The 16,821-nt window shown below is 45.2% G+C and overlaps 1 protein-coding gene across 10 annotated transcripts in view; it reads right to left on the bottom strand.

The window, feature by feature from the left end:
- The window catches only part of BEND7 (BEN domain containing 7), an 88,516-nt gene that overhangs the window by 24,254 nt on the left and 47,441 nt on the right, over nucleotides 1-16,821 (bottom strand). The window contains exon 7 of one of the 10 annotated variants that reach the window (XM_027592097.2): nucleotides 431-614. The exons of the other annotated variants lie outside the window; for them this stretch is intronic. Coding sequence (XP_027447898.2) covers nucleotides 466-614 — 149 coding nt within the window. The 3' untranslated portion in view covers nucleotides 431-465. Of the gene's footprint in view, nucleotides 1-430; nucleotides 615-16,821 lie in introns of those variants that run through there. 10 annotated transcript variants of the gene reach the window in all.

Raw genomic sequence — 16,821 nt, 5'->3', positions numbered from 1 at the left:
TAGAAGTGGCCTAGGTTGGAGCAATCACTCCTGGGACCTCAGTGACAAGGGGTAGGGAGAGTACGGGCAATGTCTGGGATTGCCTCTGAGAAGAGGAAGAGGAGAGCAGCCGACTGAGGACGTGAGGATGCCGAGCGGAGGAGAAGCCGACGCGCCTGGGGTGGCGACAGTCCCGTGGCGCCTTGCAGCTCCGAGCTGGGAGTGGCGCCCCTGGATGGTAGGACTGGTCCAGGTCAGGATTCTGCTGGACAGTCCTGGAAGGAGGACAGGGACATAAAGCGCTTGCAGATGCCAGCTGGCCTTCATTACCTCTGCTTTCTTCACTCCCCCTGTCCCTTCCCAAATCTGGGAAGGAAGCAAAGCCAGAAAAAGGCCCAGACGCTTGGAAAAACCTATGGGGATCAGGGAATGGAGTATCAGTGGGGTTGGCAAGGAGGGGTCATAGCGTGAGGGCAACTGAGAGTATCATGCTGGAGCAGAAGGCATCAGCGGGGCAGCAGCTCTGTATGAGGATGCTGAGGTGTGGTCACTGTGCACGAGGTCTGGACGTGATGCGGCTAGGGGGTCAGGATCTTTCCTGAGGACAGTGAAGTCACTCAAGGTGCCAGCAGGACCTGGGAGGAAGAGGAAAGCGTGTAGCTGTGATAAGAGCCTTGGTGGAAAGGGTCCACCCCGGCCCCAGCCGAGCAGAGGAAGGGAGATGGTTAGGAAGCCGAACTGAGGATCGGGGAGAATGTCAACCTGGCTGTCCCATATGTGGCCTGTGGGCATGAGCAAGCCGGCGGTCTCTACTCGGGAGGGAGGCGGACGAAGTGATATCCCTGGGGGCAGGTGTGCTCTTGAATCTCCTACACCAGATCGGAGACCACTTCACGGGCCCTCATTTATCTTGTCTCCCTCAAAGCACCGACCACAGTGCCCTGTACTGAGCAAGAAGTCAATAAATATTTGATGAACACACATATTTTCCAGTTTTGTTTCTAATGGCAGCCGATACAACAGCTCATGAATTTAGACTACTTAGAAAGTTTTAATTCATGGAATATAGTTTAAAAAGGCTATATATTACATCCAAATGCCCACAATAACATTTGCTGATCAGAGAATTGCCAAAAGGTTCTCGAAGTTCTATTTTAACAAGAAGAAAATAATTGTATTTAGCACACTGTTAGTTTATATGAAAATGTGTACCACAAAAATGACTGAATATATCATCTTAGCAGGTAAACATTTCCCTCCCTGTGACATTATTTGTATAATTAATTTCCATAGCAACCCCTCTTTTCTTAGATTGTGAAACGCATGTGTCTAAATTAGCACACACTAGAAAACAGTAGTCCCAAATTACAAAGTCACTGTGGGTTATGCCAACATCAAAATGACTCCCAAGCGACCACGCATGTCAATGACCAAGCTTTAGGAGAACCAGAGGGAAGGCTCTGGAATGTTTTCTCCCACTCTGTGAGGGACTTGCAAGCAGATCCTTCTAAGCTTATCTTGGGCTCAAATATTCTGTTACCCACTAAAAAGGCAATAATTTCTATTTCTTTTTTCTCCTTTCAGTTAAAATTTATCCGGTTACAATATAAAGAAGCCAGGGAAATCTTTGTCTTCTGGGTCTGTGTCTAAGACCCTTGAAGGCACAGCATTAGGCTTCTCGGAAAATACCTATACCAGCAAATATTTCCACTGGGCGTATTACTGACATTCTATTTCATGGATTACATTCAAATTTAAAAGAGACTTTTAACTTGGATCTATCTACTGAAGATGAAATCCTATTCTCTGTTACATGCGCAGATGAGGCCTTAGAACAAGGCCAAAAGATTGTCATTGTATTGATCCAAAAATGCTCAATATGCTATGTGAATAGAGGTATCGAGTAAGCAGAATATATTTTGCTGTCTGAATCTATAGCTAAAGGTCAAGCTATTATCCTGGTAACAGTTCCATTAGGAGTAATGATGTGAAAAGAGGCATTGCATTAATGCACTGGGCTTCCTACTATGTTAATGGTGGGTCATTAAGAATCATAGAACAATTTGCATTCATCCTTAGAATGCAATAGGTACTAAAAAGAAATTTCCCTCTTTTTCTATTTTCATATATTAAGGAGAAGCAAGGACTAATTTTAAACAAGTCCGAATAATCCGAGCAAGCGGATTAAAGCCAACAATTAGACTAAATAAAAGAGTTAAAGCATCTCTTGTGCTTAATATAATTTGAGGTCCCAAGGTACAAAGAGTATGTTAAGTCACTAGGGAAATGACAAATGTTCAATTTGATCTGTACATGAATAATGACTTTTCTCATATGCTTGTGTTCATGTGAGCCGTGCCCTTTAATTGTATATAAATAATGAATAAGCTGGTGGTGGCTGAGCAGATCCTTCCCTGGGAAACGCAGCATTTAATGTAATCACCAATGAACAAGCGGTGGATGGCGTGTCTGAATATGCCATGCTGAGAACACAGTATTTGGCCGCGTTCCCCAAACAGCTATCTGTTCACGCGGTGGTTCCTAGAGGACCCTTCCTTTGGATTTTTCTGGCTCCCTATGCTGGGAAAAGCAGAACATGGGGTGGACTTTTAAAGGAAGTCACTGGATCACACAGACACTTGGAGAAGCAGGAGGAGGGAGACCTGCAGAGCTTCAGTTTCTCTGTGGCACCTTCAGACGAGGCTACAGCTGCCCAGCAGAGAGAGCCCAAGTTCTGATCTGATGACGCAGTTTTAAGTTATGGTCAAACAGACACGTGGTCAGCGAGGTGGCTGTCAGGCCAAACTGAAGGCGCCAGGTCCTTCCGGCCCCCGCCCATCTCCCAGAGCACGAGCGGGGCCAGGGACGAGTGGAAAGAGCTCTCTCTGTGGTCGGGTCTTGGGGCTGTGCCAAGGAGAGGAACCCTGGGGCCAGCCTGCAGGGGGAGAGGATGAGGTTTCCCTGCAGGCTGCCCACGTCCCCCCTCCTCACATGTGAGCAACCTGAAGACCACCAGCACCCTCCCACGGCTCCCTCTTCCCTTTCCTCTTTTAAAACTATTATGTGGAGCTTCCCATGAGCTAAGCACGTTATAGATCTATTTCATTTAATGGTCGCCGTAACCTGATGGTGCAGGTGTTGGGATCCTGCCTTAGAGACAAAATCAAAGTACAGGCGGGTTAAGTAACCGGTCCCAGACCACACGGCTGATCGGGATTATTTTCCACATACGTTATTTAATTTTTTTAAAGTTACCTATGAGCACATAGATTTTGTAGAAGAATAATGACTGAATTCTAAATATAAGCAAATCAATAGCTAAGTTAATGTTGTGAACATTGGTCTTACTTTCATCTACACAAAACAGAAGCACAGGGGGCAAGGAGGGAGAGGACAAGACAGGTCTGTGAGGTCACCCCCCTCTAGATGAAAGGGGTCGGTCGGCCTGAGGCAATGAAGGGAGAAGGAGAGTGGGCCTTGGGGAGGATGGGTCTACAGGTATTTTCAACTCTGAGACTGAGGACTTTGGTCCATATTTTATATGGATCTAATAGAGAATATATTTTCTTTGATGATAATACGGTGCTTCATTTCCCAAATTCCTGGGGACAGCTGAAATCCACAAGTCATGGGCTTGATACCCATTGCATTAATTTATTAAAGTCACAAGAAATGGGAAAGTTAAGGTACTAGGAGAGAAAGGGAAAGAGCTAGAAGAAGGGCTGGCGGATGGTGCACGGTGTGTTCTGAGGCTCCAGATCTTGGGCAAGTTCTACTGGTCTAGGGATGGGCTCTCGGCTGTGTAGCTTCTAAACTCTGTATCAGACCACCCAGGGGTTCATGCCTGAGACACCTGCTCATAATAACTAAACCTACAAGGGACTGATCAATAAGCTACAGTGCAATTAAGTAATGTGTAAAGGGGGATTATCTTTCTAGTATCTGAAACATCCGATGTCATAACTCAGTACTCTCACTTTTTGGAATCAAGGTGCTAGAATGAAAAACTCAACAGAAGGTTTGAGTTGAAGCAAAGGCACCTGGATGGTGTGGGGCTGGCCAAGCTCAAGGATGCCTCTGGGAAACTGCCCCCCCCGACCCAGCCCCTACTGCCAAAGCAGGCAGGAATGTTTCATACCTTTGCCCTCAGCTCGGCCACAGCAGTGATGGGCACTTGACCTAAGGGAAGCCAGGCCACAGACTACACAAAAGGATGAGCTTCTCAGAAGAGCAAGCAATGAGAGGATGAGGGCTTGAGCAGTAGTAGGCAAAGCTGAGACCTCAGGGCATGAGTGGACCCGACACACCTTGCAAGCCAGAATTGCAAGGGGCAGAACGGGGCAGAAACCAAGTGGAGGAAGCCAGCTGGTAAGGAGATGGAGCAGATGCGTAGAGAGAAGGGTGTCGGAGGGACTGGCAAGTGTCGCTTGGGAGGAAGGGAGGCAGAGCAGGCAAGTCAAGAGCGTTTCTGAGTGGCTCAGTCGGTTAAGCGGCTGCCTTCGGCTCAGGTCCTGATTCGGGCCCCGCATTGGGCTCCCTGCTTGGCGGAGAGCCTGCTTCTCCCTCTCCCTCTGTCTGCCGCTCTGCCTACTTGTGCTCTCTCTCTATCTCTGTTAAATAAATAAATAAAAATCTTTAAAAAAAAAAAAAAGAGCGTTTCTATTTTGCAGCCTCGCAAAACAGCTTCTTCCTAAAGGAGTGTTAGAGACACTGTGTTTTGAGACCAAAAGAGCCTTCTTGAAGAGAACATTTTATACACACTGGAATAAAACCTGTTTCTTCTTCTTCTTCTTTTTTAAGTAAGCTCCATCGTGGAGCCCAATGCAGAGCTTGATCTCACGACCCTGAGAATACCAAAGGCAAAGAGATCTTAAAAGCAACTAGCCAGAAAAGACAGGTTATCTACATGAGAACAACCGACTGACAATAGCAACAAAATCTCAAAGACGGTGGGATGTTTTCAAATTGCTCTGCAAAAACAACCCTCAGTCTAGAACACAGTACCCCACTGGACTCCTCATCATTCATCAGTGAGGGTGAAATGGAGAAATGATCAGAACAGAGACTGAAATAACACACCACACAGACCCTCAGTCAAAGAATTACTATAGGTCGTAGCTAAGGAAGACGAGCACTGAGCACAGAGGGGAGGAGATACTAGGAACTCCTGCAATGCCAAACTAATGAAAACCGTAGCACTGGCGAAGAGGGCGACAAAAAACCGAGTGTGAACAGGGAACGTGCGAGCTCAATATAGGGCCGAGGGGGAGTTACAATTCATGTAAAAAAAAGAGGATGGTGTTAAAATGATTGAATCCCCAGAGAGAAAAACAAATTAAATCCTTCCCTCACATTTTAGGCAAAAGGAAATTCCAAGGGGATGAAAGATCTGCATATAAAAGATAAAACTTTAAAACTTTGTGGGGGAAAAAAAAATCAGGAATGCCATTATATATCATCATGGTGGGGAGAATTTCTTAAAACATGCACACACACAAAAAAGCATAAGGTAGTCCATCTGGTTGTTAAATCTAAACTTTGGTGTGATAAAAGAGGTCATACACAGTTTTCACAGGTGAGAAAATAAAACGTTTGTAACAGATGCAACTGACAAAAGAATTCATAGATTTCAACAAGACTACAGCAGCCTATCTGAGAGACGGGAGAGGGATGGAAATCCACAGGACAATAACCAAATAGTAGTAAATACGAAATGATGGTCAACCTTCTTAACAATCAGCGAATCTGCCACTGCGGCGCCGCTTGAGGCCAATCAGACGTGCAAAAATTGAAGTTTGTTAACACCGATCACGTGTTGGCAAGAATAAGGAAAAACAGGATTTCTTATTCGTTGCTGGTGGCTGGGTGAGTGATGTGTCACATGAGAGAGCCATTTGGCAAAATGCTGAATAAAGCTGAAGACGCTCACATCCTCAGCTCCGTTCCCCGGTGCGTCCCCCAGAGAAACTCCTACATGAGCCGCAGGAAACACAAAAGTGACTGTCGCCATTGATAACCGTGCACAAGAACCACCTAACTGTCGCTTAACAGAAGACTGCAGAAAGAAATCGCTGTGTTTATAGGGTGGTTAGCAGTTAAAGTGCATAAACAAGATTTATAATGTATTGATATGGATAAATCTTGAAAAAAAGGTCGCAAAGTTGCAAAAGTACAGTATGAGGCTGTGCGTGTAGATTCATAAATTCACAGTAGTAGTACAGGTGATTTATGGACACACACTTAAGCAGTAATGTAGAAAAACGTAAAGGAGAAAGATTCACACCAACTTCAGGTTACTCTTCAGGAGTGGGAGGGAGAAAGAAAGGAGATGGTAGAAGAACATTTTTATTTATTTTTTTAAGGAGGGGCAGGAGCAGAGGGAGAGGGAGGGAAGGCAGCAAGAGGATCTTAACAGGCTCCACGCCCAAAGCGGAGCCCGACACAGGGCCGGGTCTCACGACCCCGAGATCATGACCTAAGCCAGAATCAAGATTTGGACATTTCACCGACTGAGCCCCCAGGTGCCCCAAATATTTTGATTCTCAAAAAATAAAATAAAAGGGGGGTATGAAATAAATATAACATCTGTTTTAAACCTTGGTGGTAAGGTGGAGAGAAAATGAATCTTGGAAAATGTCTTCAACGCATTCAAGATGGAGAGGAATTCTATGTCCCCTTCTGGCCTAACAACCACTGCTAATGGGGATGAATGCTGTTCTTCTGTCAGCCTGTGAACCGATCAGAGAGTTTCTCCTAGAACAATGCTGGGACAACGTCAATTCTGACTGATCTCAAGTCTGCTGCTTACATCCACTCTCTCGGGGGTTGGGGGGGGAGCCCCGAGAAAACGCAGTCCTTTGCCTTCCAGGAGCAGCAGGGGGAAGGCGTCAGTCCATCACCTGCCCCCCTCCCTGGCTCTCAGCTGAAATAAACGTGACCTTCTCAGGCAAGGCCCCCACGAACTCCTCAACCAGTGGTTTTCAAAATAACAACATGTAGTGATCACTAAGACTGCACTTGGCAAGGCCAGAGGTGGTGGCTCCCTCCCGCACGGTGGCTGGCCCATGTCAGGCAGCAGTTCGTGAAAGAATAAACCTGACAAACAGTTTTCTCTGGTCTGTGACTTCACTTGAAAGAACTAGAGAATTTCTTCAGTAAATAGCCACAGGTCTTGAGATCACACCAAGCCCTCGAGTTCATTTGGGATTTCATTTAACCAAAAGATTCAGCACAGTTCATCGACTAATGCACCTAAAGATGAAATCTTTAAAGTTAACAAGAAAATACAGTAATGCAAACAATAATGCATTCATTGATGAAATGAGAAGATCCTCCCGAATTATCTATGAAGGAGACTGTAGGGCAGTCAGCTGGTCAAGTGGAGTGAAGGGTTACCATAATGACCAACGAATTCTTTGTCCCCTAGTGCTGATCCCTGTGCAGGGCTGTAATTTTCAGTTGGTTGTTGTATGGAAAAGGGCCTTAGGTATCCATAAAATTGATTCCCAGTCATATTTATTTAATTCTCTAGGATTATTTCTGAGAATCTGGACTAAAATTACTGAACCATAGACTTTCTGAACTGGCAGATTAGCCAACCCACACCTCCCCTCCACCCCACAAGAGAAGGTAGTGTTTCAAGATCTTAATGGCACTGTCAGGAGTGAGTCTACACCCACAATGCTCCTTTCATGATCCCCAAACTGGTGGGACTTTGAGGTCTGAGCAATCTTGTTTAATCACAGTGATCCTCAAAGATTTGAGGCCAGAGCAGTCTGGGGGGAAAAGAACAATATCCCTTGTCTTCCTTTTGCTACAATGGCATCTCTGTCTAAAAGAAAGTGCCTTTAGTGGTTTCTCAAATTAAACAAAGTTAATTTTAAATTTACTTCGATTCAAGAGAACCCTCAGCAGAGCTCATTTATAATACAACTTAGTGGGAGATATGATTAACACTTTCCTTTGGCTCGCTGCTACAACACATGTTTGTTTAACATGTTTGGTATATTTCAAGGGAATAAATTATATCTGCGAAATATTAAGGTCTGGATAATAACCAGTTTTGATGTCATGGTGTTTTACTATTTACTCCCTTTTTTGGGCAAAGAAAAATGTTTCAAAAATCACAGATTTATAGAAATTCTACTTGGAAGGCATCTTGGAAATAGTATAACTCACTTAAGTATTTTCTATGTTTTTTTTTAAGATTTTATTTATTTGACAGAGAGAGACATAGCGAAAGAGGGAACACAAGCAGGGGGAGTGGGAGAGGGAGAAGCAGGCTTCCCGCGGAGCAGGGAGCCCGATGCGGGGCTCGATCCCAGGACCCTGGGATCATGACCTGAGCCGAAGGCAGTCGCTTTATGACTGAGCCACCCAGGCGCCCCTCACTTAAGTATTTTCTAGATCAGACCTGAGAGAACCATCGGTTCAAGAAGTCAGGCAAGTGGCATCAGATTCTCCTACCCAAGCTCTGCTGCACGGGGCGCTGCGGTGTTTGTTTGCCCTGCATATAAGTGATGAGGACAACGTACTGTGTTTTTCTCTCAGTTTTTAAAGCTAGGGTTTCTGGGGCGCCGGCGTGGCTCAGTCGGTTAAGCATCTGACTTCGTCTCAGGTCATGATCCCAGGATCCTGGGATATCGAGTCCTGCATCGGGCTCCCTGCTCGGTGGGGAGTCTGCTTCTCCTGCTCTGTCTGCCTCTGCCCCAGCTCATGTTCTCTCACTCGCTTTCTCTCAAATAAATAAAATCTTAAAAAAAAAAAAAAGCTAAGGTTTCATGCAATATGAACTTTCAAAGTCATTCCATGAGGTGCTGAGTTCACACCCTGGCCAGTAAATTCAGAAGCTGTATCCACAGTACCAGAGTAAGTTAGGGAACATTCTGGAAGTTCAGGTACCATCCTGTTCCTCACAACCACCTATACTCAGAGATGGCTAAGGTCGGAAGAAGAAGAGCGATGAGCTAGGAGGGCAGTGGTAGTGACAGGGCCTCGCCTACGAGGCTCAGGTCATTGGGTCAGTACCTTCGCCACCATCCCTGTCGCTACTGGCCTGTGAGCATTGTGTGGTGGTGTGACGTCAGCGTGATGACCCCGGGTGCCAGGACAGACTGATGCCTCAGAGGCTTTTGTTTCCCGTTCTTTCTTAATGGTGACAACCCCCTCTAATTGAGATCGGCTCCAGTATAAATATATATAAAAGTGACAATATAAAAGTGCTCTTCTCTTTGATACTGTCTTTGAGGCACCATGTCGCCATGATGATGAGTGCTAAAAAGACACATGGTTGGATAAGCATACTGAGGTTCCGAGAAGCTTTGAGATGGCAAAAACAGGAACCGGAATCTTCAGCCTGCTGATGGGTTCCATTGTGGGGTTTGTTTAAATCACGGTCCCACAACACCATTATTACACGTAACATTGGAAGAGGATTGCTCTCCGGTATGAATGAAAGTACAACATGCTTCCACGCTGCGGACTGAGGAGGCTGCTCTGTGACACAAGTCAGAGCTTTCTGGGCCTCCACTAGACAAAGCGTGTTTGATATTTGGGATCACCGTGATGCTTCTGACTGACGAGATTTCTACCAGCCTCAACTGTTGTGCACCATCTGACTTGTCTGTTGGTGGTGTTTCTTCTCATCTTCAGTCTTATATTCTGCCTTCTGGAATTTCAGCTGCCCTCCTCCGAGGTGTCATGGAGAAGTTGTGTAGTTATCCCATTATTTGTGCTCTGTGTGCAACCAATGTAGCAGAGCTGTGTTGGCATTTTTAAGAAACCACCTTTTTCCACGAAGATATGTTGACCTCCTTGTTCCTTCCATTCCTCTCTTCTTCCTTCCTGTATTTATTCATCACTGATTATGCGAGTGGCACCATGTCACACGCCGAGGACCATGCAAAGCAAATCTAGAAGGTGGTCTCCATCCCACGGGGGCTTGCAGTCTTGTTGAGAAGATAAGACGTCCAACTGTAAATAGGATGACCACATATCTTGATTTGTCCAGGACGGTTCAAAATGCCTGTTTTCCTGGGGAAATGATCAAGAGCACCATCTTCACTCTCCAAAGCATCATGGTTTGGGAAATAAATGATACTGTCATCTTCCCCATAAACCATGAGTAGCAAAGCAAAAGGTTATTTATCGGTAAACTACACAGAGGTAATGTGTGCTATAGGAATGCAGAGAAAGGAGAAATCAGGGCAGGCTGGGACACTGGGGAAAGTCTCATAGTAGAGGTCACGAGATGTGGCCGGACCATGAAGAGTTGGATTTGTTTAGAGAGAAGAGTGTCGCAGCTCCGGAATACAGCATAACTCAGAGTCCATGATGAGAATGTGACGCCCGAGGAACACTGCCAACGCTGGGCTGGCTCACCTGGTAGGAAGCAGCACTGGGACATGTAGTCACGAGGAGAGAGAAATCCAGTAACGGCGGGTCTGGAAGAGGCCAGAGTTTGGACTTGATTTAGTGGGCAAAGACGGGTCAGGTGGGGAAATGGCAGGAAATTTTGGTTTACAGGTAAGTGTTACTTGGCCACATGCTAAAACAGCAGAAACTCGAGGGGAAAACGCAGGGCAGGGAGGATATTCACAGAGATTTTTCCAGACCATCAAGGACAAGGTGATGCACGGCTGGATTAGGCTGCTGTCAGAGAAGCTAGAGATCGGTGACGAGGGAACCAGGACAAAAAGAAATCACAGGGCTGGATGCGGAGGCAGGACTAGGGCCAGAGGCAAAAAGGCATCAAGGAGGATTCTGAGCGTGCAAACCTAAAAAGCAGAGTGTTGATACCTCTGCCAGCAACGTGGCTGTGAGCGGGTTAGGTCAGAAGCCCCATGCCACCGTTCAGGGGGAGTGCTGTGTGGGTAAGAAGGACACACCTGACTCCTTCAAGAGAGGCCAGGCCAGGCCCCAAGTCCTGTGAGTAAGCTGGAACGTTCTGCATGTCTTCGTCCTCACTCTCAACTATCTACCTGCTTCTGGCTTCTGTGCACATTTCTAATTAGGACTGGCCCCCACTTAGCTGCACATGGCTAACCTGATGGTCTGGGTGGTGATGAAGAGGAGTGGGAAGGATGTACTTAAAATAACGAATACTGGATTTGTTCTGTGATCAAAGGCACACGGTTGATGAGGGGAGGTGAAGGTTCTGAGAAATACCAGGAGCTGGCCATGGAGAGGCGTCGAAACCCCACCAAGAGCCGGATGTAAGAAAGAAGAACCTGGAAACACAGTGTAACAGGAGACTCGAGTGTCGGGAGCAGCCCGTGGGAAGACTGGACTAGTCCAAGAGCCAGCCTCTCCCTCTTCTAAGGGTGCTTTTAACAGGATAGACATAGCAAGCCATGCTTGCTTTTAGACAAAGATGTCTTAAAGGCGGCCAAAATCGATGACAGCTTTCCGTTCAATTTTAAATGAAAGTCTATGGATTTTCAAGGGGTTCTCTTAATGGAAGCTGACATGCACCCTTAGTTTTTTTGTGTGGTACTACAGGGACCAGAAGTGCTCCATGATCATTTGCATACATACCTTTGGGGCAGAAATTCAAGCGAGTCTCAATTCCTGCATCTCTCAGATTTTTGAGGTATAGCTTATATGAGATGGTCAATAACTGTTTATGGAACGGAATTGAAACTCATGTCAGATTACTGGCACCCACGACAGGTCCGGGAGGAAAGCTACAAGGGATGTAATTTGACCAACTGTGGGCTTCTTGTACAAGTCTGCTCCCCTACAGTAGGAAAGAAAACAGAGATGTGGCATTATTGCCTCATGATGCTGGTGAGCATCGTGGATCAGCCACGCTATTGAGGAATCCACACAAAAAGGTGATGGGCCATGCAGAAAACACCGCTTTCTATTTCCGGGGCCGCCGTGCAAACCAGGAAGGTGCCCCTTCCTCGGGACATTTCACTTGCGCCTGCCAGAAAACTTTCATAATAAAGAGACAAATCAGCAATGTCAACAACGAGAAGGGTGCCCGTAACATTGTGCAATGCACAGTCAAGCTGGAGTGGCCCTGTTTGGGCTACAGAAACTTATCTCTTTTGACGGGAGGCTGGTTTTGTCAACCCAGGCAGCGATGTTAAAATGCAGGTTTTTAAGAATCCAGTGACTGGGAGTTAGAGTTGAATCCTCGCAGGTTAGCCCACAACTGGTTCCTGTCCATTCTGTGACAGGCTGAATAGAAGCCATGAGAAGCCACAACCTTCTTAGCTAATCTCTCCCCATTTCCACTTGCTCCGCATGTAGCAAGCAGATGGATCTGGAATTTTGAGGAAGGAGAGATTCCTTTTTGAGCTTATGGAAGACTGGTGACAAAGTAAGGACAGACTTCTGACTTGCCGTGGCCCCAGCCCCCCAAATTCTGATTCATCAGGCCTGGGGTGAGGCCTTCAGAAGCTCAGGAAGAAACTTCAAGAAGCGCAGGTCTGGCTGAAAACCCCCGGGGTGTGTTTCCCTGGCATCTACATTTACGGAGTTAAACACTTTAAGGAAAACACGTAGGTGAGGACTCAAGGCCCATCAACGCAGAACAGACTTCAAACAGTTCTGGGGGCAGAAGGCTTCCACCCAATGTTTTATTTAATTTCAGCCTCATTAAACTCATCCTGTAGTTAACCCTTCCCATCCCCTTCGCATTTGATACACTGCTCATCCTTCACGGTCTAGTTCAGAGTCACCTATTTGGCGAGGCCTTCTCTTCTAGGGCTGTCCCTCTGTGCTTTCTCCCTCCATTCAGTAGTGGGTGCTGTGACATTTATTTTGTTCTGTCCCGGGGCATGGTTGTGTGCTACGGCTCACCGTTGACGTGTCTGAAGCTCCAGTGCACGTTTTTTAGGGTCCGAGGCCATGCCCTACCCCTCTCCAAGTCACAGGTTCCTGGCGCCTGACGCTGGTGCTGTTAACGGAAATGTCATGCCTGCTGATGATTTCTGTGTTTGTGAGGCCAATGATACTGCGGAGGTTCTGGTGTCCTCGTGACTTATGCGGTGCTGGAGAAGCAGCAAGGACCACGGTGTCACACACGGTAAAGAAGCTGGCTACCCAAGTGCACCAAACCTGCGATCGAGGAGATGGGCCACGAGCTTGCCAAGAACAGAGACCACGCTTTCTTCAAGCCCTTCACGAGAAGGCCATCTGGAAAACTATACAGCATTTGTTTAGTGATCCAGATGTGAGAGTCGTGCTGACGTCCGGAAAGGCCTCTCTGCCAGCTTGGTAAACGGGGCTGTTATTCGGGGAAGTCCTGCGGAGGCATTGCAGGCATGTCTGAAACCGGGACCCTTGCGTCACACAACAGATAGGAATAGTTCCCAGCCCCAGAAGTTCAAAGGATGAGAGCCTTTGACACATGCTATCTTCCTCTCATTTGTTCCAAGAGAGAAGTAGGGCAACCTTCAGAAAAAGGAACAGAGGAAGGAGGCAGAGTTTCACGGAAAGGCTGTCGTACCTTAGAATCAGCCATCAGCATCAGAAGCTCCGTGCCGTGGCTTCCCAAGGGTGGTATGAGACCATCTACGTCAGAGTCACCTGCTGTTGCTTGTCCAAAGTCAGATTTCTGGGACTACCCTACACCTACTGAATCAGTCCCTGAGGATGGGACCCAGAAATCCGAATTTTGAACCAATACCTCAGGTAATCCTGATGCATACTGAAATATGAGACTCGCCATAGAAGGGGTTGAACATACAGGGCTCTACACATCGAATGGCCAAGATTCAATATAGCCCATCTGTCACTGGGCCTCCATAAAAAGTGGGAAAATACACACAACAACACAACCACAACCACAACTACGTAAGAGTTCCCGAGCCGAGAGATAGCTCTGTATATGATATAATTATAGAGTTGTTACACATTATTTTGCTGTTATATATTATGCAGTTTATCCTGTTTTAAGCTGATCTGTTATGTAAAAATATGAACAGATAAATTAACAAATGATTATGCATCTTCCAAAAGGATTCTTGAATTAAAGCATTTATCAATTGGTTTCAATTGCCAAACAGTTCCGCTAGAATTTAACTTACAGACAACTTTGAAAAATTACTTACATGCAGTGTGACTTCCCAAGCTCCATGTATTGGAAGAGTCTCAGAAGTGTCTCTTTTCCTTGGGGAGGGGATCACACTTCTATTCTCCCTAGCACGATGGAACCGATTCTCACTAGCTTCAGGGGAGGACCTGCCCTTGAAGTTGCTGAGTAAACTGAGCAATAGCTACCCTTTACCCAGAAATTCACTTTGAATATGCTTTGCATACACAGTAACTGGCCATTTTAAATAATTAGTAGAGCCACCTTCCTAGTAGAATTTATAAAGAATCCAAAAATGCTAAATTTTCAGACAGAAATTTAAAATTGGGACACCTTCCTTCTTTCCCTTCAGATATTCCTCAGAGAAGGAAAGAACTGTGCTAGACAGTGGCTTTGGAGCCAGACAGGCCTAGGGCCAAATCCTGGCTCTACCACCTACCACAGGTTTATCCTTAAGTTACTCAATTTCTCAGAGCTTCAGTTTCCTCTCCTGTAAGTGAAGATAAAATCACCGACACAGTGAGGGTGTTCAAACCCAAGCTGATGGCCCATCCTTGATCTTACATAGAGTTCTCAGGATACACAAAAGTATCAAGAAATAAATAACAAATTGGAGGTAAATCCCACCCCAACCATATTATTTTACGTCTCTGTGAGGTCAAATCGAAAGCAGAATGATGTGCAAAAAAATGGAAAATCAAAGTATTTTGAAAGGATTCCTACAGACCCTACAAGTCTCCAGAGTTGCTGGGATAACATGTGAGGTTTTGGTGATCAGCTCGGCAGAGTCTCTGAGAGGGCGATGCTGACTCTGGTCAGGCTTTCTAGTCTTGCTAAGGACATAGTTAAGTTTTTGGAGGACCACCAGCCAAGGAGAGTTCCCTCACAGGCAGGCTGTGATCCCCACGGCTACCATCAGCACTGACTGCCCACCGGGGAGCCGCAGTTTGGGTTTACGTGTGTTCGTGTTTTGCATGGAGTAAACTGAGAGCAGTCGGTCGGGTCTTTCACTTGACAGGCGTACAGAATTTCCATGGAATGCAAGAAGATTTGAGAATCTGGTATAGTTTGATAGTAATAAAACTTTCCCAACTAATCACCATGAAGCTGAATTAAAAACCAGAACCCAGGTTCTAAAAATTGCTTTATAGCAACTCCATTTTCTGAGAAGCGTCGGAGATCCGAGGATTACATCAATATTTAGATAACTCTCACTGAGGCAAACTGTACGGTCTCCTGGCTTATGATATCAAGAATTAGCTGGTCTTCAGCAGGTATGGCATGATGCGAGGAGAGCGTACCTGGGTACTGACCTCCACTCTGTTCTGGCCATGAAATCAATTCTGAATTCAATCCAAGATACTAAACTCTCCTCAGCCCTAAAATCTAAGGCTCCGCTTAATAAGATCGTTAAGTTGCTTCTTTCCAGAATTAAACTCAAAGTGCTCAGGTGACTGCTTCTAATTAAAGATCCTTTCATCATCAATACTTCATGTCGTATTTATAAATGAATTTTTAATGAATTATTACCAATAAGTGTTAACCACCATAAAACAGATGAAAATACGTGAAAAGTGTGATCTCTACAAAGAGACTTATATTTTAGTTTCAAGATACTTTCATGGGGAATATTAATTATCACTACAAAGAGCCTTGTTAATAATCGCACAATAAACTCTTCTTCAGTCCATGTCTGTTCTTATTTATAAGCATTCTACAGACTTTTGTTCATCTCCTCCCCGACTCCTGTTTTAACCAACCTAATTACTTCATTTGAAACAAAATTCAGACCTTACTGTTACTTTTAGTTTTAATATTTTATAAAATTGACCAGTCTTTGTAAATTCCTAGGTTGTAGGACTTTTGAAATTAATGCAGTATTTGGTGTATTATCACTGAAAGGATAGAGGAAGAAAATATTTAATATTTGTAAAATCTTGTCAAAGTATGTGGCAGACACCAGCAATGACATGGGTGGTTCTTCCTCCATTATGTACAAGAAGCCATTTTATCACTTTCCCAGATGACTCCGATTCAAAAGACTTGGGTTAGGGAAGTAAACTTCCCTTTTTATCTCTACCAATAAACAGCATGAAAAACTGGGAGAGTTCTATTATAAGACCTTCAATTACTAGCTACTTTCAAAGACCACTTTATATGGTAATGTGTGGGTTAATGAACTTTTAGCTGGTGGAAGTATGGTTATGTATGTAAAGGAAAAAAGTTTTAGGGAATTAAGAGAGTTGTACCCAAATTTATACCGAATTTTGGCTTTTTTTTTTTTTTTTTGCTTTCATTGGCATTTTATTAACTGGTAGAAATTCACAACATTATTTCAAATTGGTTGGGAAAAGACATAAGGATGGGTATTTAGTATAAGAACCATTATGTCAATAAATGAAGGCCAAAGTCAAAGATAAAAAATAAAAACCCAGGGGGCACCTGGGTGGCTCGGTCATTAAGCGTCTGCCTTCGGCTTGGGTCATGATCCCAGGGTCCTGGGATCGAGCCCCACATCGGGCTCCCTGCTCGGCGGGAAGCCTGCTTCTCCCTCTCCCACTCCCCCTGTTTGTGTTCCCTCTCTCGCTGTGTCTCTGTCAAATAAATAAATCTTAAACAAATAAAAAAATAAAAACCCATGGCTGTTCACTCACCCAACATGTACTGATGGGAAACCCTACTATATGTAAAGCTCTTAGTGAAGCACAAAAGGTAATAAAAAATATTTAAAACAGAGCTTGTCCTCAGGGTGCTTATGAGAAATTATCAGAATAAATCAGGTAAAAATGTTGGCTGAC

Source organism: Zalophus californianus, chromosome 9 (genome assembly GCF_009762305.2).
Source record: "Zalophus californianus isolate mZalCal1 chromosome 9, mZalCal1.pri.v2, whole genome shotgun sequence".
In the NCBI taxonomy this organism is placed as follows: Eukaryota; Metazoa; Chordata; class Mammalia; order Carnivora; family Otariidae; genus Zalophus; species Zalophus californianus.
The sequence above is the reverse complement of the archived record's forward strand: the minus strand, read 5'-3'. Positions and strand labels throughout refer to the sequence as shown.